The sequence below is a fragment of the Columba livia genome, chromosome Z (genome assembly GCF_036013475.1).
Source record: "Columba livia isolate bColLiv1 breed racing homer chromosome Z, bColLiv1.pat.W.v2, whole genome shotgun sequence".
Taxonomy (NCBI): Eukaryota; Metazoa; Chordata; class Aves; order Columbiformes; family Columbidae; genus Columba; species Columba livia.
Genome location: NC_088642.1, coordinates 53,212,880 through 53,238,121, shown reverse-complemented (window position 1 = coordinate 53,238,121; position 25,242 = coordinate 53,212,880). Strand labels below are relative to the sequence as shown.

Genomic DNA, 25,242 nt, shown 5'->3' with positions numbered 1-25,242 from the left:
TCTCAGAAATTATATTAAGATGCCTAAACAAGTAATCAGACAGCCAGTACATAGAAGAGAAACCTAAACATTGTGTATTTCTCTAGATACAAACTACTCAGTAGTCCTATTAAAGCCATTGCAAATCTTAGATTTGTATCTAAGAGAGTTGGATGCAGTTTAGCAAATAAATTAGTCCTCTTGATAACACCGTCAGTCTGCGGGTATTTCATTATTTTTTGCAATTCTTTTTTTACTACAGAACAATATTCAAATGAAAAAAACTTACGGTAACATTGGACACAAACTTGATCTAGAATAACTGAAAATTTGGGTGTCAACTCAGGCAGTGGGTCAAGCTCAATTTTCTTGAAGTCTTCTGGACAATCCCTCTTTAAATGACCTTCCCGTTTGCACAAGCTACATACTACTGTAGGAGACTGCATGAACAAAAAGCAAGATTGGTTTTAAAAACTATGATGCTTTTATGAATTTGAGCAACACTTTCATATAACTGATAAGAGAACATAAGCAATATGTTTAAGTTCTGATACAGCTTGCTTACCTTGCCTTTTGTGAAAGCTGGTTTACTGAATTCATAAAACAGTTCAGATTCTAAACACTGTTCTGTTGCTGTGTTCTCTTCAAAAAGGCTTCCCTTCTCAGCAAGATCCTCTTGACTCAAGTTGATCCTCAGAAGTCCAGCCACATCTTCATTGAAAAGTTTGCCCTCATATTTATTGGAGATGGAAAAATCATCTTCTTCATCTGACAGTGCATCATCATCTCCAGAGGCAGTGTATGTGTTATCTAGTTCATCTCCAGCTCTTAGGATCACACCACGCTCTCTCTGGTCTAGATTTGGTTCTTCCTCCTCATCATCCGAGTTAATAATTTGCGATATATGACTCCGCGTTGAACATAGGAATTTTTGGGGGTATTCATCCAGTTCATCAGTACCTTCAGTGCTCTCCTCATCACCATCGATCTTGTCATCCATTATACCACTGCACTCCAAGCCAAACTCATCACTCTCTGTAAGTGCAGAGTTTTGAAAACCTTCTAAGTCTGAAGTACTACATGTCTCAATATCATGCTCATTTGCTGTAACAGGGAGATCTCCACTATCACTGTCTTCATCTATTCCCTGCTCAGTAGTCAAGATATTATTCCACCTTCTTTTATGTTCTTCATGTTCTTCCTCCTCTTCTTCCTCTTCATTTCCACTCTCTGTCTCTTCACAACTCGGTTTAAAATCCTCATTATCTACAGAAATAACCTCCTCAATTATACAGTCTGAATCTTCATGGGTAATTCCCAAATTACTTATATCATCAGCCAGTTCTTCTTCTGTGAAGCTTTCTGAGCCATCATACGGTTTTGAAGGAGGAATTCTATGTGCCTGGGGCACACCTGTAGCCTCCTTTATACAATCTTCCACTACAGTCGTGTTTGTTCTACCATCCAAATTTTGCAACTCAGAATTTTCATGCTTTATAGCATCTTTTCCATGGTCCGGCATTTGGGATTTATCCTCATTGGCATGTAAAGATGATTTTTTGCTCAGTTTTGCATTTTTTTTGTGAGGCAAAGCAAAATATTTGTAAGTTGCTCTCAGGCAGTGAAGAATATACTCATATACTAGCTGGCTGTTCAGAGTTCGTGCCACATTCCTTTTGACCGAATATGGGTCTTGGAGAAAGAAAAAGTGGATTAGCAGTGCAGAAGTTAAACTCCACAAAAAACAATACACTTACATCCTTACAAAATTTGAATATGCTACTGTTAGTTACCCTAAAACGTTGTGTAGGAACATAAGATTCATAAATTGTGCTGAAAACAATTTTTAAGTCCATTTAATTACTTTTGATAACATTAAAAAATACCCAAGAGAAATATTACGTAAATTGATTTTTTTCAAAACATTCTACTATATTATTGACAATCATAGTCCAACGTTGCAAAAAATTATGTTATTAGACACCATGTCCATAGCTGAGACAGTACCCTAGAAAATTAAAGAAACATTTATTTGACCTTTGTCGATATATATACCTTCCACAGCAATGCGCTTTTTCGGCCAGTCCTTTGATTCACGAGACACTGCTTCTTTGAGTCGTATACTAATAACCAAATCAGCCATATTGAACTCCAAGGCATAGAAACGAAGCAGTTCTACCCAGAGCTGACCCGCAGGTGTAGAACACTGCTGTCCTGAACCAAATACTAAGGGAACCTGTCAATTACAGAAGAAAATAATAATATTTAATGCACAGGTGTTTAGCTGTTTTTCACCCGTAATGTGATATTACAGAATTCATAGCTGCTTCTATACTGTCACAATTGCAATAAAAATGGCAGTTAAAAAATTGGAAGAGATAGTATAAACTCAGATCATAAAACTTCAAAATGAAACACTGCAGTAATGGTAAAGAATAGCATCGATGATTAATAACAATTGCTTACTTAAGTGTTTATGCTATAATTTATAAATTTCCAAGGAAGTATCACAACTAACCTAATTGGACAGAATGGATCACGTAGCCTATTTTTTAGCAAAGCTTAAGTTGTATTGTTAACTGTCATAACATGCAATTATCTAGTGATACTGTTCTTGCAAAGTTCTTATAAATAATTTGTAAGAATAGTTCAAAGCTAAGAGGAAGTATTTTTCATATGCTTAATCTAATTCTGAGATAAAATTGCTTGAACTCCATAAGCTATATTATTCTCCCCTGACAGATTAAAACCCAGTGTCTTATGAAAGAGTTTGAAACAACACCTAGATTCCTGCTAGCTTCTTAGCACCAAAGGGTAAGCAGAGTAAGTGTGGTATCAAGCAGTCATGAAATCTCTTAGTTGAGCTCATGGTTTCGCAACATAGGAAACAAAAACAGAAGATGGTTCTTTTTTTGAGAACAGCAATGACTGCTGGACTACTACAGAAGTAAATTAAATGGCTCAGACCTTGCCCCTTCTAGGGGAAGTTTCTTCTGGCAAATCAGAATCATCAGTGGGGTTATGCTCCCAAACCACAGCATCATTCTCGATTTCCTTCAGATTAAAATTAGTTAATTTGTTTAATGAGAATCCTCCAATCTAAAGAAAACAGAAAAGGAAACATACAGCTAAACATCACATGAGCTTTAAATCTTTCCCCCCATCTCCCCTAATGGCAGTAATCCAAACTAAAGGAGAACAAATGGATGCCATGAATATAACACCTGAGTTGTGTCCTAGAGAACTGGATTCTGGATTTGCATCCATAATACAACTCCTGATATCAAGATGGGTTTCAGCCTCTAACCCCAAGAAATACATGCTCTAAACTCCTAGTCTGATCCCTCAGGCAGATACTGCACCAGTGTGATGTACAGCTGTGGTCTACATTTTGAAGAATTAGATGTCAAAAAGACATTGTTTTGGGATGTAGTTATGTGAATTCAGAGTCCTCAAGAGTCTCGAGGAAAGGCTGAAGAAATGAGGAATTACACTGTCCATTACCAGGAAGTGCATTATTCAATGCCCAGCTCTCCTTACTCACAAAAGGGGAAACGGAACACTTAATTAAATGACTAGGATTGGGAATTGCATCCTTACAGCCGAGCATAGACAACTGAGGTGTAGTCTGGCTGAATTCACATTCTTTCCAAATTCCTGCAGAAATGGCTGTCTTATGGCTTGCTCAAAATAGCAACAGGTTGACAAGTTACACACCACCACAAGTGATTGGTCCTCTCATTCCTACTATTCGCTGTGTTAATACACATACCCACGATCCCAAATAGACAGGTAGAAAAGGCTCTTTCCTCTGTTGCAGAAAGAAAATAACCATTAAAGCGAACACATAAGGTGACAAGCCTCCCTCTTCAGGATGATCAACACAGCACAACTGTAAAAATAAATTGTGCAGTCATTAAAATTTTGAATGGTATAATCAAAAACTACTATTTTAATTGCTGTTCAGTAGTCTGTCACATTAAATACTGACAGAAACTCAGACACCTTTGACGTCTTGTGAGATGGACTTTGCCCTCAAGGCCTGCATATTTACTGGTGTAATGTTATTACCACAGTATTTTCAATGTTAGAGCCATAGGATGCAGACTGGCAAAGCAGACAGCATATGGCACATCTGCAAAAATGATGACTCATATTACATAAATATAGTACAAGTAAAAAGTTTTTCAATGTTCTTCTTAAATCATATTGCAGGCACACAAAGTCCTGGAATAAGATATTTTAATTCACATAAAGTTTTTATCTACATCTAGTAAAAAGCAGCTTTTTCTTTCCTTTTTTTTCATGATGGATTAAGTTTAGGGGTAAACTGGTGACTCCATTTCATATAGATTACCCTGACTTGTTTGGTAACAGAGCAAGATACTTAACAGTCTGCATGCCACTGGCTGAAATTTAAAATTCCACTTTTGAAATTTCATGGAACATCGTAACAGACACATTACAGTTATACCATTTCTAAAATTTACAATTTATAAAAAAAATAGATACCCTTTTTCCAACTCTTTTTCTAAAGACAGTTTCAACAACTGTTTTCTAAACACTACCAACAGTCTTACCAGCATAACATCAATGTTCATTCAAAGTTTACAGGGGAATACAAGTGACTCTTACCTTTGCCCAGTACCTGAAGGCAATCACTAAAGGTACTACAGTAGGTTCCAGTTTTCCAAGTGTAGCCAAGTGGTTTGTTGTCAGACAAGCATTCTCATTCCCTGCACTCACTTTACAAATAAGGCCACTAAAACCCAAAAAGAAACAAAGTAAAAGATCTTGGAGGTTTTGTAAGAACAGCCATGGGTCAGATGACATCTCAGGTAACAGTGTAGTAGAAGGCTGTAAGGAAAAACTTAACAGCCTCTTGTATCTACATTAGAACAAACATGGAAAACCAATTTGATTTATTATTAGGTTGAAAATACATGTATTACAATTTTCTGTAAAAGTGTTTTCAAATACAATTCAAATGTAACTATTTGTTTCTAATGATATTAATTCACTGAACTAAAAAAAAATACGGTACTAATTTCCTTCACAAATAAAAACCATCTTGCTGTACCACACCCATCAGAAAACAGCTTCCATGCTGTTTCCACAGCACAAGAAACATTTTCAAGCAGTGAAAGATCAAGGTGGCAGCAAAAAATTGGTAATATTTCTGTAACGGTAGCTCTTTATGGAATGTTTCATGAATCCTATGTGATATTCATTAAATGGGCAAAATAAAATATTCCACTTTTTCTCAAGATGCTAAGCAAGCTGATCTTGCCCTTACAGAAATCCATAATTTAATATGGTATCTACATTACCTATAAGGAAGAAAGTTTCTGCTTAAGCAGCTATCCCAAATGGAAGGGTTAGGGTACATGCTGGAAGCCGTAATGGTTGAAGGGATTGGGAAATAACACAGCCGAGGACAGAACAACCCTTACCCTCTTATTCTAGGCTAGGAATGACTTGCCCATGAGTGTTAGTTTGTGTTTCAAGATCCATGGAACTGTAATAATTTAGTACAGAAACGTCATTTTTCAGATGTTGGTATATATAATTTACATTGCTATACACTATTAGAACACACAAAGTGACAACCGAGACCTTTGCTTTTCTTTGCACACCACCACTGGTATTCTAGCATGGAAATCTGCATCAACTTCCACAAAAGATTCTAGTGAGGAGAAAAAAAAAAAAGAAGAAGCCATGTTAAGCATAGTGTTAACTAAAAATATGTTGAACTGGATGCAACTACAGGAGTACAGCTAGAACCTCAACTTCTTAATAAAATGACTAATTTCGAGACAAATAACTCAGTACATCCAATAAATTAATCCTGTCACTCTTTCAGAGCAAGGTTTGCGTATGTGATGGGAAGAGTACGGCCTATACTCTATGACAGCCACTGTTAAACAAAGCATTATGTCAGTACTAGACAGAAAGAAAATACCCAAGTTTATTTTTCCCTGGTAATTCAGAAATGCTCTATGTATAAATTAATAATTATAGGAAAAGAGACCACAATCTGAAAGCACATTACCAAGTTTCTGATCACATGCTAGAAGAGTTGAGATTACTTTCTGTACTATACGTGGCTCATAGAGCAGTCTGGGGAAAGAAAGGCAGCACAATCTACCTGAAGTTTAATGACATCTTCACTTATAATGTAGAATAACACCTCCCACTAGGAACTTCTCATATCAACACAAATGAGACTTCAATAGTCATAGAACTAAATACCAAACCAAAGTTAGTTGTGCCAATGTATTATTTCCTGCAGTATTTTTCAGTCTCTTTCTAAAAAACCAGCATGTGGTTTACCTGTTCAAGTGTGGAATTCAAAAATACTAAGCAGTAATAATTTCATGGAATTGAGAAGGCAGCATTTTTTCTTACCACTGTTCTGGAGACTTTCTTGCACGAGTAATAGAACATCTGGTTGAGTCACCTGTCAATAAAAGCAATAAAGCTGTTTTCATAGCTGTCAAAAGTGATTTCCCACAACTCAAAAAAAAATTAAAATATTGTCCCTAGGCCACATCCATTCTTGCTTCCAGAGAGGGCAGGAAGAAGGAACAGCAACTGAGAGAAAACTGCTCTTAGTCCTTGGTTATCACTAAATTATTTCAAAATTAACGTAAAGTCCACTTATTTTCAAGAAAAAAAAAATCCTGGAGAAATTTTAAGTAAAGCTATTTTCTCCCCTATCAAATAATTGGTTAGAGAAAGAAAACAAAACAACAGAAATATTATTCCAGTGTCAATGAATATGATTGTCTTCTGACATAGTGGATCTACCTCACATCAAAGACTGGAACCATAGCTTTTTTTCAACTACAAGGTGATTTAAAAAGATGGACCCAATTTCAAAGTAATTTCAGTTTGCAATTGAGTACATCTTTTTGAAACACCCTATATATGCACTTTATGAACTTGGATCATTCTTTTTCCCTATAACACTTGCATCTTTGTTTCCTAGAGGAAAAGCTAAATTTTAACTATGAGACTGCCAAATCAACTACAGCAGAAGTATGGAATCAAGAGGTTTTCACAGTCCTTTATCTCTTTTCCGTGTTCAAGCACAAAGATGTATAGAGACAACTAGCATGACACATCAAGACATTAAATAACTCCACCTATAAATTATGTAAGATGGTTTCATGGCTTAAAAATAACCTAGCAACCAAAATCTCTGATGTTTACACATTGGTACAGAAAAACATAATGGAAGTGTCATTTAATCCAGCTGCAAGAGAAGATATAAAGATCTGTCTCACAGGACTGCTAGGAGTACAGATGTTAAAGTGTTTTCAGTTTTTCAGAAGGAAGATTTGATAAAAGACAAAGCCGTATTATACTGCCTGACCATCACTGGTGTATGAAGCAAGGAATGTTAATGTGGTAGCTCTGTTTTACCCAATGCATTTTTAGCTACTATGACACTGCAAGTTATATTTAAACTCTAATTTACATAAAGGTGCAAGCATTGAAAACCACTTAGACATACTTAAGTAAATGGTCTTACTTACACTGGCAGGAAACTGGATATCTATGTTTACATCTGAAGTTTTGAAACCAAATCTGCTATAGGATGAGCCATACAATCTGAATGAGCACTCTGCAACGATAAGAATGATACTGCATTTACACCACACCACCAAATCAGTAGCTACTTTACATCATTCAGTAGATCTTAAATCCATACCTAGTTTTGATAACAACAGGAAATCAAGAAGGATGTTCCAAGAGCACGAACTGTGTTACTAAGTCCTGCCTTCTGTGCTGTTCCTAGTTAAAGGCTTATAATGAAGGCCAAATGACCTTCATATTTAAAATTTAGCTAGCCAGTTTTTAATTAAGGTTTCACTTTGTGAGCTGTACTGTTTTGTTTGTTTGTTTTTAAGGTTGCCACTTCTAGAATTTAAAACAAATTGCAAACAATACCTGGCAATTTTTGACGCAGTAAGTTTTCCATCATTGTTTTAATGTTGAGCCTTTCTTCTAGATCTTCACTATTTAAGCCAAACTCCTGCACTACATTTTCAATAGCAACACCAATGGCTTTTATCTGGGAAGGTGTTGGAGGAGGCAGAGCTGTCAGCAGCTGTTCTTCTTGCTTTTCCTTTAAAGATAATAAGACTGATGTTTTAATGATTTTCTTGAGGTGCTTAATATACTGGAATGAAAGCCTGCCAACTCATCCCAAGTAACACCACCACAGGTTTTTCCAAATAGTGGAGACAATTGGAAGAAAGAACATCAAGAAAGTAACTTTGACAGGTATAAAGAATTAGATATTCCAGGAAACTTCATTAATGTGCAGAGGTACATATACATGTATTTGGAACGTTAAAAAAGTCATCAATTCTTTCATCCTCTATGAAATGGGAAAGGGCAGGAGTTAAAGAGGAAGAAATAGAAAACCTGCAGAAGACAAATATTTTTGTCCATTTCAAGCTGAGAAAGTAGAAGGAACAGAAGACATTTAATTTAAAAAAACAGGAAGTAAAACTGAGATTATGCTGGAAGTTATTTTGATATTTATGTTCAAGATAAAACTTCTTCCTTCACATATAAACAAGTCTGTAATACTCCATAGTTCATTTACAGAATTTCTGAATTGAAATCTTCACCCTGACGTATAGGCTATAATTTCTAACTCTGTCATACCATGTATATTTGCTTCTTGCTATTCCTCATTGCTCTGGACTTGATAAAAAACCACTCTTCATTGTTGAAATAAGCCAATGAAATAGAAACTAGGAAGAATACACATAATCAGTCAATAAGAAGAGTCAGTTGGTAGAGCTTTTTTATTATACTTTGGTCACCAGTAACAACATATTACTGAGTTATACTTGAAATGAGAACTTCTTTCAATAATAATAGGCTTGAAAAAGTACAAATTAAATTACAAAGCTGAGGGCAGAAGCAAAGTCCAGTTCCCAAGTTTACTCTTTTTACCAGTAGCACAAAGAAACAGTTTTAAAGAAGATTCAAACATGGTTAAAAAACCAAACCAAAACAAAACCAAAACCAAACAAAAACCCAAAGCAAAACAAAACAACAAGCAGAATGATCTTGGAAGCAGAGCAGTTTCATAAATCTGCATTTTATAGTTTTTCTTGTCCTTAACTCACCTTCAGGTTTTTCTTGTGTCTTTTCTCTTTAATATGCTTATGAGCAAAAGTCACTGACTCAATCAAAACATCACACAGTTTGCAGGTGTATTTTGCTGATGGGTAGCTTCGAGGTTGCTAAAATAAAGAGAGTAAAAAACCCTAAAGTATAGAAAGATATTACTTTCATTTCACTCAATACCATTGCAAAGTTGAATGACTGTAACTCTTAAGTCCAGAAATACTCTCTTTAACTTTCCTAACTCCCTCTTCACAGTAAAAAAAATTGCATATCAGGTATAATGCCAGAAGAGTGGTAGTATCGGGTCAATCAAGGCCAACACCTTGTCTTTTACAGTGGAAAATACACAGTTCCCATGGAAAAATACATTGACTGGACAAACAGACAAACTTTTCTGGTCCACTGCCCCAGCATCTAGTGATTTGATTTTAATTCAGGAACTAAAGCAACTGCCATTTTTTGTGCTTGCCTTCCTTTATTATCGTAAAACCCAAAGGATAACCTGCCTTCTCATGACAATTCATTAACAGCACCAATTTCGTACACTACATGAATTCTACAACTAAATTTTCTAGCTACAGTCAGACAAAATGCTCAAAATGTACCTTCTATGTTGCATCTACAAACAAAATAATACGAAAGGACTATACACGTAAAGACAGTGGCACCTTCTTCAGTCTGTAAATGCAGTCTCGCTTCAATCGTTCTTCAGCTTGCTGCAACCCTAGAAGTTCTTTTGCCGACAGCACAGATTCATCTATGACTGGATCATCCACTTTCTCTTGATCGCACTCATCTTTTCTAGTTCTTGATCTTCTTTGTTGCCTAAGTTTCTTCATTTCTTATAAAGAGTTATAAGAGCAAATAATGTCAAATAACTTCAGAGTACCACAGAGCATTTTCTTTTTTCTTTAATTACCACTCTGCTAATAGGCAAGTCAAAGATACAAATCGTCTAACTTGCATAGTTTCATGATCTGTTCTCTGCAAGTCTGACAATAGCAAGAATGTATATTTATGTCATAACATATAGTACCTTTGTTTCGAACTACTAAAAACCATTTATTTGTCCCATTGTACTCACCAACTTCATTTAGATAGCTTTGTTAAACTAGCAAAAAAGCTCAAAACTAAATGCAACAGATTTCACTGCCCAGTTGAGACATAGCTGTATGTCACTATAACGAAAAGGCAGAATATATCCTAAGATGTCAGGATGTCTAGCCAGGCTTAGGTAGACGAACAAAATAGAAAGCAAACTGATCCACAGACCACTATGAATATCACACAACTACTGAGTGTAAGATGATCTGAATTACTTGTAAGAGTTAAGAGCCCTACGATATAGTACTGCCATGGCTTAGCTGACATACAACAATTTATTATCACCAGTAATAACTGCCTGTTAATGTCACTTGGCTTTCAATTAAACCAGCATATGGATCAGTATTGCATTCACATTATTAAACAGACGAGTGAAAACAAACAAACACATCAACCACTATTGGCTATGAAAGTCAATAAACAACGAACTTGCTAAGTATTTGTACACATTGCTTAATAAAGCTGTGCAACTGGCAGAATAAACATGCTTAGAAAGCTTGTTATGTTTACAACAAAACCTCTGTCACAAATTCATTTGAACACCACTTCTACTTTTACGCAAACTTTGTCATAATTTTGAAGCAGCAATTGCTACTTATCCAAAGAATACCTGTAAAAGTAATCTCAGGAATTAATCTACACAGGCTAGATTTTCACACATTACTTTAGATCACATCTTACCTTCCATTTGAACAGCTATACAGGATGTCCAGATGCATGGAATTTCTAAAGTTCCTTGCTCCTGAGGAAGTTTATACAACTTCCTTAGACTCCAAAAGCCCCATCACAGCATGAGGTTTGAAAATGCAATAATAATAAAAATGAAGAGAAAACACAACTTCTCTACCAAACACATTTACAAAGTTTCTTTCCTGTGACCCCAATTTTTGTCTCTAATAACAGGCAAAAGGGAAACAATCTGGTTGTGTATTTACAACTAGTTGTTTGATTCAGTTCACTAAATAGCATTCCTGTGCTACCACTGTAAACAGGAACAGTGCAAGAATGGTAATACAATTTATTTCAGCAGCAGCACGTTTATGCTGGAATAAACAGAATGAGGCTTAACAGGTTGCAGGGACAATACTCCAAAGGAAGCTCCAAGGAGAAGAAATAGAAGTCTGAGTCTCTGAACTTTACACACCTCTTCCATTTTCCATGGTGACTTTCCTGCTCAAACTCTTAAGACTTTCAACAGTCATTTGACTACATTTTTACTGATCAGTGTAGACTGAACTTGGAGAAAATGTGTACTAAATTAACATCTCTGAAGGAAAGCACATGACAACCACCTACTTACCAATTACTTCTGTAACCAAGAAGTAACTTAAAAAATTACAAAGTAAAGAAATATTTCTAATATTTGGTAGTTACAGTAGTGACAATCTTATTGTAGCTTAATCACTACATGAAGTAGTAGAGGCAGGTTAAAGTTAGAACTCCTGCAAGAAAAAAAATCAGCACCTCAGAGACTGAGTAGACTCATTCATTATGAGCTACAGTAAAACGGTGTAAAACTAAAGAAAAGGGACAACTGCACGAAAGATTTCAAGTAAAAGAAAGATGTAAATAAAAATTGTTAGTAATTATTTGCTATGTGACATCAAATTAGAACTTTTGAAGGAACCTCAAAAGATGAGCTATGCTGTGCCTGTGCTTCACTGCATGATGAAATGAACCTTGTCAATCCTGAGCAATGCTCACCTAACCTGTTTGTACCCTCAGGTACAAACTCCATGAGCTGCCCAGACAACCGCTCCAGTACCTCACTAGCTTTACCATTGGAAACTTTCCATTTCTTCCTCATCTGAATCTTTCTTGCTCAACTTCAGGCCCATTGCTTTGTGTCCAATCTACTGGGAAGACACAAGCCAGATTACTACATCAGCTTTTTAACACCTTTCTAGACAGCTGAAGACTGTTAGCATGCCTCCCTATCCTCTACTTTTGCAGAAAGACTGGGGATTGTTTGCAATTCATGTAGTTTCTACTTTCTATGTGCCCTGGCATTCTTCTTGCTCTTCTTTGGACTGCTTCCATTTTATTCATTCAAGTGGGGTGCCAAAGCTGGATAGAGAACTGCTACTAAATTTACCGAAGACTGACAGAAAAAGGAGTACTTCAGGCTGTGAGTCTGTTTCTGTGCCTCACAACACCACGATGCTGAATACTCATTATCATCCTCTGATACGCTATGATTTCAGATTCTTCTCTGAAAAAACACTACTTCATAACTTTTCCTCCTTTATTTGTACAGTTGACATTTCTACTTAAATAATGGCACTTGAATATATTTCTTTTGTATTTTATCCTCTAGGTAGGTCATTTATCCAGCTGTGCAAAGTTATTTTATTAACCTTCCTGCTTTCTGCAGTCAGTTCCTATCAGCTCCACAGCCTATTCAAATTTAAAAGCACACAATTAAAAAGCATGCTGCCTTCACTCATCATCAGAATAGCGTGATAAATATCAGACAGAATTCTCATAGATACTTGCTGAATACTCCCAATCATTTTGACAAAATCCTTGGTATCTTCTGAGTATAGTTACCTAATTAGCTCTGCAAGTCTCTTGTATTAATTTAATTTATAGAAATTTCCTATAGTTTACTTACAGGACTGTCACATAAGAGTGTCTAAAGTACTACAGTACTAGTATTACCAGTATCTACCAACTGCTTCTCCCACATCCATAGGGGACTGACCAACCTTTTAAAGAAATAAATTAGAAGGACTTGGTGTACTTTTTTCTTGACAAATCACACAGAATCACAGAATGTAACTTAGTGGAAGGTAGCTTGAAAGATCATCTAGTCCAATCCCCTCGCCAGAGCAGGAACACCCAGATGAGGTTACGCAGGAATGTGTCCAGGCAGGTTTTGAATGTCTTCAGAGAAGGAAAATCCACGACCCCCCTGGGCAGCCTGTTCCAGTGCTCTGTCACCCTCACTGTGAAGAAGTTCCTTCTCATATTTAAGTGGAACCTCCTGTGTTCCAGTTTGTACCCATTGCCCCTTGTCCTGTCATTGGTTGTCACCAAGAAGAGCCTGGCTCCATCCTCGTGACACTCACCCTTTACATATTTATAAACATTAATGAGGTCACCCCTCAGTCTCCTGCAAGCTAAAGAGACCCAGCTCCCTCAGCCTTTCCTCATAAGGGAGGTGCTCCACTCCCTTCATCATATTTCTTGCCCTGCGCTGGGCTCTCTCCAGCAGTTCCCTGTCCTTCTTGAACTGAGGGGCCCAGAACTGGATACAATATTCCAGATGCAGTCTCACCAGGGCAGAGTAGAAAGGGAGAACCTCTCTCAACCTACTAACTACCCCCCTTCTAATACACCCCAGGATGCCATTGGCCTTCCAGGCCACAAGGGCACAGTGCTGGCTCATGGTCATCCTGCTGTCCACCAGGACCCCCAGGTCCCTTTCTCCTACGCTGCTCTCTAATAGGTCATTCCCCAATTTATACTGGAACCTGGGGTTATTCTTGCCCAGATGCAAGACTCTGCACTTGCCCTTGTTACATTTCATTAAATTTTTCTCTGCCCAACTCTCCAGCCCATCCCTGTCTTGCTGGATGGAAGCACAGCCTTCTGACTTGTCAGCCACTCCTCTTTTTTACCTTTCAAATACTTCTAGTATATTACACTATCTGTTCAAGAATGGATTCCCAAGATTAAAGTTGCATACAACTTTTTAAATTCCACTTTCCTAGATGCCAGTAGCTCACTCTTCCTGAGTAAGTTCTCAGGTATGATCGCCACTGGTTTCATAAATCCTCTTCAGTGAGTTCCTGAAGTTTCATAGAACTAAGTTCATTACACCCAGCAAATTCAAGAACAAACTTGGGAAAGGATTCTACTCTGCTCTCTTCTCATCCAAGGTTAAGCCTACGTGTGCAACTTCTATCAAGGAGAAACACAGGGCATCTGTTCACAGTTTATCTTTTAGCAACAGTTGATATAAAGGAAAAGGACATTTAATTCTTGGACTTCCTGGTATCAACCAGCAATAGCTTTCCTTCTCAGCAGGGGGATCAATACTGTCTTTGGCCCCCAGTCTCAACTAAAACAAGGCAGATTTCTTGCTAAAAGGCAGTTGTTCCGTGCTAGCTGCACCTCATCTGTGCCTTGGTCTTTCTTATTTTATTTAATTATGTTCTTTTTCAAGCTTCCTCTTTCTGCTTTTATCTACTTACACTCCCTTCTGGTACTCACGTTCAATGAAGATCCTATGATACTGATCACTTTATCCTTCAGTAGTCATTTGGAAACATACTACAGAGTCTTGCACGAGGTATAGAAAACAACACTACTTACAGATTTCAAGAAGTTTGGATGTGATTGGTGTCCTGGATTCCTGATTTACAGATGTGGATTAAGAAATTGATCATAATTATTGTACTAGCAATTGTCATGTTGCAATGTGTGACCAAGTGCTGTGTTGCAGCCACTAAAACAGTTTAGAAAAGGTAGGACTCATCTGATACATACATGTATGCAAATAAGTCCTAAAGGGGAGAATTGTAGCCAGTATCACTTAAAAGAATGAAACCTACCAGAAAATGCAATCTGCTCCTCTAACAAGATAAGAGTTATTTGTGAAACACCTAATCACAGAGACCTCTGATGTTGCAGCTTCAGACCTTTTGAAGCCTGTACAATTAGTTCATTCTTGCTTTAACACATATCTCGAGACAGAATCACAGGGTGTTAGGGATTGGAAGGGACCTCAAAAGATCATCTAGTCCAATCCCCCTGCCGGAGCAGGAGCACCCAGATGAGGTTACGCAGGAATGTGTCCAGGCAGGTTTTGAATGTCTTCAGAGAAGGAAAATCCACGACCCCCCTGGGCTCTGTAATACCATTAAGGCAAGAAAGCCTTGGTGTAAAGCATAATTTGTTTCAAGCATCCAAAAGCCTGTTCCAGTGTTCTGTCACCCTCACTGTGAAGAAGTTTCTTCTCATACTTTAGTGGAACCTTTTGTGTTCCAGTTTGTACCCACTGCCCCTTGTCCCACCATTGGTTGTCACCAAGAAGAGCCTGGCTCCATCCTCATGACACCCACCCTTTATATATTTATAAACATTAATGAGGTCACCCCTCAGTCTCCTCTTCTCCAAGCTAAAGAGACCCAGCTCCCTCAGCCCTTCCTCATAAGGGAGGTGCTCCACTCCCTTCATTATCTTTGTTGCCCTGTGCTGGATTCTCTCCAGCAGTTCCCTGTGGGACTGTGAGATAAACTGTCCTTTAGCTGGATTTTGCTCATTATATGCTAAAATGATTACGTAACCAATATGCGAATGTGTAACCATCTGTCTCTTTAGGACAGCCATGAGTAGTGATAACATTTCATTTATAATGGCCATTACTTTTCTTTTTGGTATGCTGGCTTTATTAAAGCATCCAGACTTGCACAGCTCTCTAATAAACAATGTCTTGTCTCTCTATGTTTTTTGGTACACCAGGTGTCAGAACCCTGCTTTTGGGACAACATTCCCTTAGCCTGTTCTTTCTTGCATTTCAATACCAAGGGCTTGTATTCCCATTATTAGTACCAACTGCCCATAGGGAAGTTCAGTATTCATGGAGAAACGGTTTTGTGTTATTGCTGTATTACTGTTGCTAGTATTAAGTTCTCACGATACCTACAAGGAATTGTTTTCAATCTTTGTTAATATATGTTAATACAGACCTCACTGGTGGCTCCAAAATCTTACCATGTATCAGCCTAAGTGAAACATCCCTTATCAACCTTGACAGATTCAAACAAATTGTACCTGGAAAACCACAAACAGGGACACTACACGATGTACAATCTACTTACTCTTACCACTTACAAACTCACAAAGACAACACAATTTATAAAACAATTTCTGTATCATTTGCTGTAGCAATTTGTTTAAAGTGGTGCAGTACAGTACAGCTAGAAATATATGTATATATACACAGTGTAGCTTGCAATATATGACAGAACATAAATTATTTTTTTGCTTTAAAGTGAATCTTGAAATTTTACTTTTCACTAACACACAGAAAAAGCTACTTTACTGGTTAGGTAAGTAAAAACAATAAAACATTCTGATTACCAAAGCTTCTTTGCTGCATGTCTGGCATATCTTCACCCATGAACTCTTCCTGAAGCTGCCGTCTTACATTTCTGTATCCAGAACCTTCAACCTCATGAGAAGAGTCCTTTCTTGTCCTGCTGTGCACAGGAATCCAGGCAACAGATCTGTACTCTCTCCAGTTGTCAGAAGTACCATGGTGGTCATCAGATACCCAATTCTTAATTTGGTCTCTTTGGGTATCATTTAACTTTGACCCTTGACCGTAAGTTGCGTTTTTAAGTGAATTTGGGCTACTCAAAACACTACGTGGTCCTCGCCTGGGACTGCTTCCATAGTGACCTAGAGCTCCCTTCTTCTTTTGCAGGCTGGTATCTATTTTATTGCTATGGCCATTTCCATATTCATCCATGACTCGGTGGTCTTTCTGTAAAGGACTTCCTTTCAATTCTTCTTGATGCAAAATCTCCTGTTCCTTATTTTGTCTGGCAAAGTAAGGTTTTGCAGCATCTCCCATGGTTATTGCTGTTCAATTTAGTGATTCCCACCTAGAAATTAAAAAGTTAAAGTTGTAATTTCAAATCAATCACATGATAAACACCAGTTATTATTTGTTGTGGAAATCTCAACAAGCAAAGCCCTGGCTCTGTAATACCATTAAGGCAAGAAAGCCTTGGTGTAAAGCATAATTTGTTCAAGCATCCAAAAGGCAGTTCAACACCGCTAGGTTTCTCTTAAAATATCTAACACCTATGGATGGTTCACAATATGCAGAAACAGCCTATGGCTTTTTTGGGCATTAAGGTCTAGACACCTTTAGGACAGACAACTACTTTTTAAATGCCACATCAGAGCCATAACTCCATATAGGAAAGCTTTAAAAGAACAAAGGAACTTGGTCACATGTTGAATATGTAGGAAGCAATAATGAGGATGGCCCCAAAGCCATTCCAAATCATCTGAATATTCCTCCTTCCCCACAACAGACACTGTTCATCTTGTTAAGAATTAAAATTGTGATCACAGGAGACAGATGTAGACTTTGAGCAGCAATCCATCTGTCAGGCAAATCTGATGCAATGATTAAGAAGCAACGCTGCACTACCCAGTGCAACCTGCACATTGTGTGTACACCACCATTCCAAGGTCTCACATTACTGGGTATTAAGCACTCATATTTCACACTATTTTAGTATTCTCAGAAACATCTGGGCTACCAACTTGCTATACCCCAACTTGGTCATATCTATATACTTACAGTAAAACATTTCCAGGGAGCTATAACTTCAATGTTAGCACAAACCTGTGTGGATTTTGAAAGGGGGGGTTACCTACAAGAGACTGGCTAAATATATGTAAGCAGAAGCAGTCACATGAAAAATTAATATCGTACAATTTAAATAAAGCCACATACAATCAAACAAAACAAATAAAAAAGGTTTTCACTTTCAAAAGACATGTATGTGCTTAAGAATGTAGGGAAGACTGTAGGGCATTTACAAGAAGCACCTAAACAGCAGGAAATGCCCTTCTGTTGCCTTTAATATGGAAGTAGGATACCTGTTCTTCTTAAGGGGTTTGTTTGGGGTTTAATTTTTTAAAGCTCTGCAGCCCCCAAAAGCACTCTTAGCCATCTCCACGTCTGCTTTCTATAAGTTGAGGCTTTTAGTGTTTAACCTCCTCTCAAGCAGAGGAGATTGTTTTGCTCTTATAAGTGACAAAACGGTCAGATTCCTGTCCTAAAGACCTGAATGCATAGCCTGTTACACGCAACTGTGGAGAAGCAGCCATTCCAGCAAAGAGCTGGAAGAAGAGCTTCAAATGGCACGAACTGAACTTGCTTCCTATTCCACGAAAGAAACTGCTCTCAAATCTGAAATTCAGAGTGACCTAAAAACAGTCATCCCCAGCAGCAACACCCACACCCATCCGCCAGGCCGGATGACGACACGCTCCCCCCACTGGCAGGGCGCACCGAGGCGAAGTTCACTCTCGCCTCCGGAGCCCGACCACCCCGCGAGCCGCTGGCCTGCCCGGAGCAGCGGGGACTGCCCCATGGGGGTCAGCAGCAGCGCCGCTGAGGGACCACTCGGCTCTCTGCAGGGACAGGAGCAGCGAGCGGCGCCGGCCAAGTCGCCAGCGGGACCCAGAGGCGGGTGTTAGGACACTGGCCTCCACCACCACCACGCAGGAAACACGCCACGGGGACCCCGGCTCCACGCGGCGCCCCTTCCAGTCCAGTCCAGTGCCCAGCAGTTGGCGAGGGCCCGCAGGCCCCCAGCTCTCTCCCACCTCGACCCCAACCCCGACCAACCGAAGGCCCGGGGAGCGGCCTGGCGGAGGCCGGGGAGAGCCATGCGGCCGGTGGAGGGCAGCGGCGGGGACTGTGACGCACCAGCCCCCCGCCCCGCTCGGCCCTGCCCCGCCGCCTCAGCCGGACAGCCCGCGGGTGGAGAGGTCGGCGAAGGGGCGGGCGGGCCGCGGCCTAGGCCCGGGAAGGGGACGGGAAGGGAGGCACAGGGGCGGCTGAGGGGGAGAGGGCGCCGGGGGACACCGCCCGCTGCTGGGGAACGCCTTGCCCGGCCGCCACCCGCCGGGAGAAGGACACTCACCAGCCGCCGGGCCGCCTCCTACCGCCACCCCGCCATTGCGCCGCGGCGGAAGCGGCACCAACCCCTCCGGACGGCCGATCCGCCCGGGTTTTCCGGCAGCCCGGCCCCGCCCCCCGGCGCGCACCTCGCCGGGGCCGCGGCCGGGCGGGGCGGAGCCTGAGTGAGAAGCGTGAGGTTGATCTATAGGTTAAACTCGGTAGCGGCCGGGAAAGCCGTGTGGGCGGGAGAACACTCCCAGCAGTGCCCCTCGCCGCTGCCCCAGCGCGTCTCTTCGCTTCCGGCGTCCCACCCGCTGCGGAGCGGGGTGGTAGATCCCGTGTCCCGGAGGGCTGTCCAGGCAGCCTTCTGGTGGCGAAGGCTTTATGTCACGGCCAGCCCTACCAACGCAGAACCCACCAGCTGGCGTGGAAATCTCTTCCCCGCAGCTGGGGGAACACAGCAATTAAGGTTCTGTGGAACCCAGCTAAATTAAACAGGTGCAACGTGTGCGCTGCAGCCATCTTCCTGGAAAGACCACAGTAAATAAAAGGATTGGCAAGAGCAACCGCAAAACCAGTACAATATAAGCGACTACTGCAGAATAGTCCCTGAGTATAACGTTGGTTGCCTCTCCATGCGTACCAAACGCGACTGCGTGTAGCCCGCGGGTCTCGTGGAACTGACCACCCCTCGCAGCAGCCCGTGTTCAGAGCAAATCGCCCACCCGAAACACAAATCACAGGCAGAGGGAAAACCGGGAGCAGGCGGGAAAGCAGGCACAGTCTCCCGTAGGTTAGAAGCGTCTTCTCTTACCACTAAATTACTCTTCTCACTGAATTAAGTGGGCTGTGTGTTTTGTGAATATTGCTTGCTCTGGCTCCGCGTTTTCCTCATACAGCTTCCTCCTGTTTCTGCATGCCCTCTTCATTACCTAATCACAGCTATTTTAGGAGGGTCTCTTCCTGCTGCTCTTTTGCATTCATATTCATGGCAGTGTGCTCTTAACCCACCTCCTGAGACGGTCCTTACAAGAATTCAACTTCCATTCCAATCCAGGCTTCCTGAGCAAAATGTGCACAAGGGAGTTAAATAGTGGAGACTTCCCAAAATCACTCAAGCTACCTTTCAAAGGCAAGACATTGTAACTTTTTAGCTTAGTGCTTTGCATCGCTACTTGGGAGTTATTTTTGCCTTCCGCTCTACAACCCCTGCAAAACAAGAAAAGTCTCCTGGCAAGATGCTCTGTGGAGAGGGTCTGGCATGAAAGGATAGCTTAGCTAACAAAAAACATTGCTGTGAGCAGATGTGGCTGGGGTGGCACACAGAGGAATATTTCTGAGCCCTCTCTTGCCTCCACCTTCCATCAAATTGTTTCAACAGCTGCAAGCTCGGAACATTTCATGTCATATTGACTGCGGTAGGTCAAACAATGTTTAATTTTAAGGAAGCCCATCACTAGTGCACCTGTGCAAGACTGTCTCAAGTTCACGTCATTTTTTATGAAACCGGAATTCCTGTTGTCTTTATGAAACTCCAAGATTAAATTTTAGATTTCAGTTAGATAACTGGATACTCAAATACTAGCATTTCCTATGATCAGACAAATACAAGAGGAACTGAGCTAAAAGGGTCAGATATACTCAATGCACATGATACTTGCAAGACCCAGACTTTCATTAGCTGAGATTTGTTTTTTTCTAAATAGGCAACATGAAGATACAATAATCAGCTTTGCAAAAAAAAAAGTAAAGTTAGCATAGTGAGTACAAATATGCTGAAATTGGAAAGAAAATTAGCAGATCTTGCTAAATTGACCTGGAATGAAAGAAAAGAGAGAGAAATTGAAAAATATTTAAAGAATCCAACTCACTAAATTAAGTAAGATGAGCCAGACACAAATAAATCATAAGACTGAACTTGAAAAACAAATCACAGTATTAGGCAAAACAAAATCAAATTTTGTTTTTAAAGAGATATAATATCTGGAATTTATTGAGTACTAGTTTTGAATCTGCCACAGACTTTTTGCTCCATCTTAAGCAAGTTACTACATTTCCAGTTTCTCCATAACTACATCACTTAGCTCAAACAAGCACTGGTTTTGTTTGTTTTGTGTGTGGTGGGGGTTTTGTTTGTTTAGTTGGTTGGTTTTGGTTTTGGGATGTTTGTGTGTGTGTCTGTGTGTGTTGTGGGACACAGGCTGTTTTCCTTTTGGAAAGCTTGATCAGCAAGAAAAAAAAAAAAAAAAAAAAGAAAGATTCTGTGGTCTTGTGAGACAAACTGGGCCAATTCAGGACCAGAAACCTGCCATACCAGTGCTAATGAGCATGGGATTTCCCAGGCATAGGAGTGGCAGGAAGCAGAGGTGGAGTGCCTGTTTTGACTGTGACTCAGCCCTCTCTTGGAGCCTCACCCCATATCTGCTGTCTTTGTCACCTCAGCATTTCACTCTTGCAACACTCTGCAGCTTGAAAAGCTGCTAAGAAGTACTGAAAATATTGCTACTTGTCTCCAATGGAGGGTTGCACCACTTGCAGATAAGTCAGAAAAGCAGTCTGACAGTTATTTTTAGGTGAGATTTTCCTGAAGACAGTGGAGCTGACCCATTTACACCTGAAAAGGTGTAGTCACTTCCACCATTGAAAGCACATGACAGTTGCCATGGCAGGTTTGTGATAGTGTGATATAATCAATCTGCCAGTCTTCCCCATATTGTTACTTCAGCCATTGTCCTCTATACCAAAAAGGCTTTAGCTGCTTCACTTTTTTGATTATGGCACACATTTTATATTCATGGATAACCAGTTCAATAGCATCAATAGTCAAGTCCACCCCTTCATCATGAGCTCATTTGTGTGTTGCATCCCTTGCTGAATGTCCTGATGTGTCATGAGCCCACTGAGCTATAAATAGCTCATTCTTATGTTCCCAGTCCAGATCAATCTAAACCACTTTAATTCATAGAATCGTAGAGTCATAGAACCATAGAATCATAGAATCATTCCATCGTAGAATCATACAATCGTAGAATGGTTTCTGTTGGAAGGGACCTTTGAAGGTCATCTAGTCTACTCCCCTGCAATGAGCAGGGAGATCTTCAGCTAGATCAGGTTGCTCAGAGCTCCATCCAGCCTGGCCTTGAATGTTTCCAGGGATGGGGCATCTACCACCTCTTTGGACAACCTGTTCCAGCGTTTCACCACCCTCACTGTAAAAATCTCTTCCTTGTGTCTAGCCTGAATCTCCCCTCCTTTAGTTTAAAACCATCTCCTCTTGTCCTGTCATAACAGGCCCTGGTAAACTATCTGTCCCCATCTTTCTCATAAACCCCTTTTAAGTACTGAAAGGCTGCAATAAGGTCTCCCTGGAGCCTTCTTTTCTCCAGCTTGAACAACCCCAACTCTCTCATACTTTCCTCACAGCAGGGCTGTTCCAACCCTCTGATAATTTTTGTGGCCTTCTCTGGCCCCTCTCCAACAGGTTCATGTCTTTCCCGTACAGAGGGCTCCAGAGCTGGACACAGGACTCCAGGTGGGGTCTCACCAGAGCAGAGTAGAAGGGCAGAATCACCTCCCTCGACCTGCTGGTCACACTGCTTTTGGTGCAACCCAAGATACAATTGGCCTCCTGGGCTGCGAGTGCACATTGTCAGTTCACATCCAATCTTTCATCCAACAGTACCCTCAAGTCCTCTGCAGAGCTGATCTCAATCCCTTCATCCCCCAGCCTGTACTGATGCTGGGGGCTGCTCTGATCCAGGTGCCCTTGTACTTGGCCTTGTTGAACCTCATGAGGTTCGCATGGGCCCACTTCTCGAGCTTGTCCAGGTCCCTCTGGATGGCATCCTGTTCCTCAGGCATGTCAACTGCATCCCTCAGCTTGGTGTCATCTGCAAACTTGCTGAAGGTTCACTTGATCCCACTGTCTATGTCATTGCTGAAGATATTAAACAGTACTGGTGCCAGTACAGACCCTTGAGGGACCACTACTTGTTTAGTGTGTCCATCCAGACGTTTTAACATTGACCACTACTCTCTGAGTATAAACATCCAGCCAGTGCCTCATCCACTGAATAGTCCACCCATCAAATCCATACCTCTCCAATTTAGAGAGAAAGATGTTGCAGGGGACTGTGTCAAAGGCTTTACACAAGTCCAGATAGATGACATCTGTAGTCCTTCCTTTGACTATTGATGTAGTTACTCCATTGTAGAAGGCCACTAGGTTGGTCAGTCAGGACTTGCCCTTGGTGAAGCCATCCTGGCTGTCCACCATATGCCTCAGCAGAGCTTCTAGATGGATCCATTCCATGATCTTCCCAGGCACAGAGGTGATGCTGACAGGGTGGTAGTTCCCGGCATCCTCTTTTCTACCCTTTTTAAAAATGGGTGCAATATTTCAATGTTTCCCTTTTTCCAGTCACCACTGGTCTTCACCTGACTGCTGTGACTTTTCAAATATCATGGAGAGTGGCTTGGCAACTACCTCAGCCAATTGCCTCAGCACTCTGGGGTGTATCTCATCAGGTCTTAGAGATTTATGTATGTTCAGTTTCCAAAGGTGGTCACAAACCCGATGTTCTCTTACAGTGTGGGGGCCTATGCTCCCCCAGTCCTCGTCTTGCAGTTCATCCACTGGAGAGGTGTGGGAACAGAGGCAAAATGTTGCTGAGTACCTTAGCCTTTTTCTTGTCTGTTGTTACCAGTTTGCCATTCTAGCAGCCTGGTCCACCTGCTCGTTGCTTCAATGTTCTTGAGTGGCGTGACTCTTGAATATGTGAGAATCTATGTGACATACTTTTACAATCAGATTCTCCACCCAAGCAGCAATATCTTCACAGTATCACAGTATGTTTGGGATTGGAAGTGACCTCAAAATATCATCTAGTCCAATCCCCCTGCTGGAGCAGGAACGCCTAGGTGAGGTCACACAGGAACACGTCCAGGCGGGTTTTGAATGTCTCCAGAGAAGGAGACTCCACAACCCCCCTGGGCAGCCTGTTCCAGTGTTCTGTCACCCTCACTGAGAAGAAGTTTTTTCTCAAATTTAAGCGGAACCTCTTTTGTTCCAGCTTGATCCCATTACCCCTTGTCCTATCATTGTTTGCCACCGAGAAGAGCCTGGCTCCATCCTCATGGCACTCACCCTTTATATATTTACAAACATTAATGAGGTCCCCCCTTAGTCTCCTCTTCTCCAAGCTAAAGAGACCCAGCTCCCTCAGCCTTTCTTCATAAGGGAGGTGCTCCACTCCCTTAATCATCTTTGTTGCCCTACGCTGGACCCTCTCCAGCAGTTTCCTGTCCTTCTTGAACTGAGGGGCACAGAACTGGACACAATATTCCAGATGTGGTCTCACCAGGGTGGAGTAGAGGGGAAGGAGGACCTCTCTCGATCTACTAGCCGCCCCTCTTCTAATACACCCCAGGATGCCATTGGCCTTCCTGGCCACAAGGGCACAGTGCTGGCTCATGGTCATCCTGTTGTCCACCAGGACCCCCAGGTCCCTTTCCCCTACACTGCTCTCTAATATGTAATTTTCCAACCTATACTGGAACCTGGGGTTGTTCCTGCCCAGATGCAGGACTCTACACTTTCCCTTGTTAAATTTCATTAGGTTATTCCCCACCCAACTCTCCAGCCTGTCCAGGTCCCGCTGGATGGCAGCACAGCCTTCTGGTGTGTCAGCCACCCCTCCCAGCTTAGTGTCATCAGCAAACTTGCTGATAGTACACTCTATTCCCTCGTCTAAATCGTTAATGAATATATTGAATAATATTGGCCCCAGTACTGACCCCTGAGGCACTCCACTAGATACAGGCCTCCAACTAGACTCCGCACCATTGACTACCACTCTCTGGCTTCTCTTCTTAAGCCAGTTTGCAACCCACCTCACTACTCTATTGTCTAGACCACACCTCCTCAACTTAGCTGTGAGGATGCTGTGGGAGACTGTGTCAAAGGCTTTACTGAAGTCAAGGTAGACCACATCCACCGCTCTGCCATCATCCATCCACCTTGTTACATTCTCATAAAAGGCTATGAGGTGGGTCAAGCATGACTTACCCTTGGTAAAGCCATGCTGACTGCCCCTAATAACCCTCTTATCCTTGATATGCCTTGAGATGGCACCAAGGATAAGTTGTTCCATTACTTTCCCAGGGACAGAGGTGAGGCTGACCGGTCTATAATTACCCAGGTCCTCCTTCTTGCCCTTTTTGAAGACTGGAGTGACATTTGCTTTCCTCCAATCCTCAGGCACCTCCCCCGTTTCCCAAGACTTGGCAAAGATGATGGAGAGCGGTCCAGCAATGACTTCAGCCAGCTCCCTCAGCACCCGCGGATG

At 41.1% G+C, this 25,242-nt stretch overlaps 1 protein-coding gene across 4 annotated transcripts in view; it reads right to left on the bottom strand.

The window, feature by feature from the left end:
• TUT7 (terminal uridylyl transferase 7) overlaps positions 1 to 19,055 on the bottom strand; it is a 35,776-nt gene extending 16,721 nt beyond the window's left edge. For 2 of the 4 annotated variants that reach the window (XM_065045838.1, XM_065045836.1), the window contains exons 1-14: positions 18,918 to 19,055; positions 16,327 to 16,853; positions 9,801 to 9,973; positions 9,132 to 9,248; positions 7,936 to 8,113; positions 7,521 to 7,609; positions 6,388 to 6,439; positions 5,596 to 5,665; positions 4,615 to 4,741; positions 3,752 to 3,871; positions 2,947 to 3,078; positions 2,035 to 2,215; positions 545 to 1,671; positions 269 to 419 (exon numbers count right to left, since the gene is read on the bottom strand). In XM_065045838.1, the coding sequence (XP_064901910.1) occupies positions 269 to 419; positions 545 to 1,671; positions 2,035 to 2,215; positions 2,947 to 3,078; positions 3,752 to 3,871; positions 4,615 to 4,741; positions 5,596 to 5,665; positions 6,388 to 6,439; positions 7,521 to 7,609; positions 7,936 to 8,113; positions 9,132 to 9,248; positions 9,801 to 9,973; positions 16,327 to 16,822 (3,013 nt within the window). In that variant the 5' untranslated portion in view covers positions 16,823 to 16,853; positions 18,918 to 19,055. Of the gene's footprint in view, positions 1 to 268; positions 420 to 544; positions 1,672 to 2,034; positions 2,216 to 2,946; positions 3,079 to 3,751; positions 3,872 to 4,614; positions 4,742 to 5,595; positions 5,666 to 6,387; positions 6,440 to 7,520; positions 7,610 to 7,935; positions 8,114 to 9,131; positions 9,249 to 9,800; positions 9,974 to 16,326; positions 16,854 to 17,563; positions 17,587 to 18,619; positions 18,742 to 18,917 lie in introns of those variants that run through there. The other 2 variants (XM_065045837.1, XM_005508044.3) reach the window with 2 other exon arrangements.
• Positions 19,056 to 25,242: the final 6,187 nt, after the last annotated feature.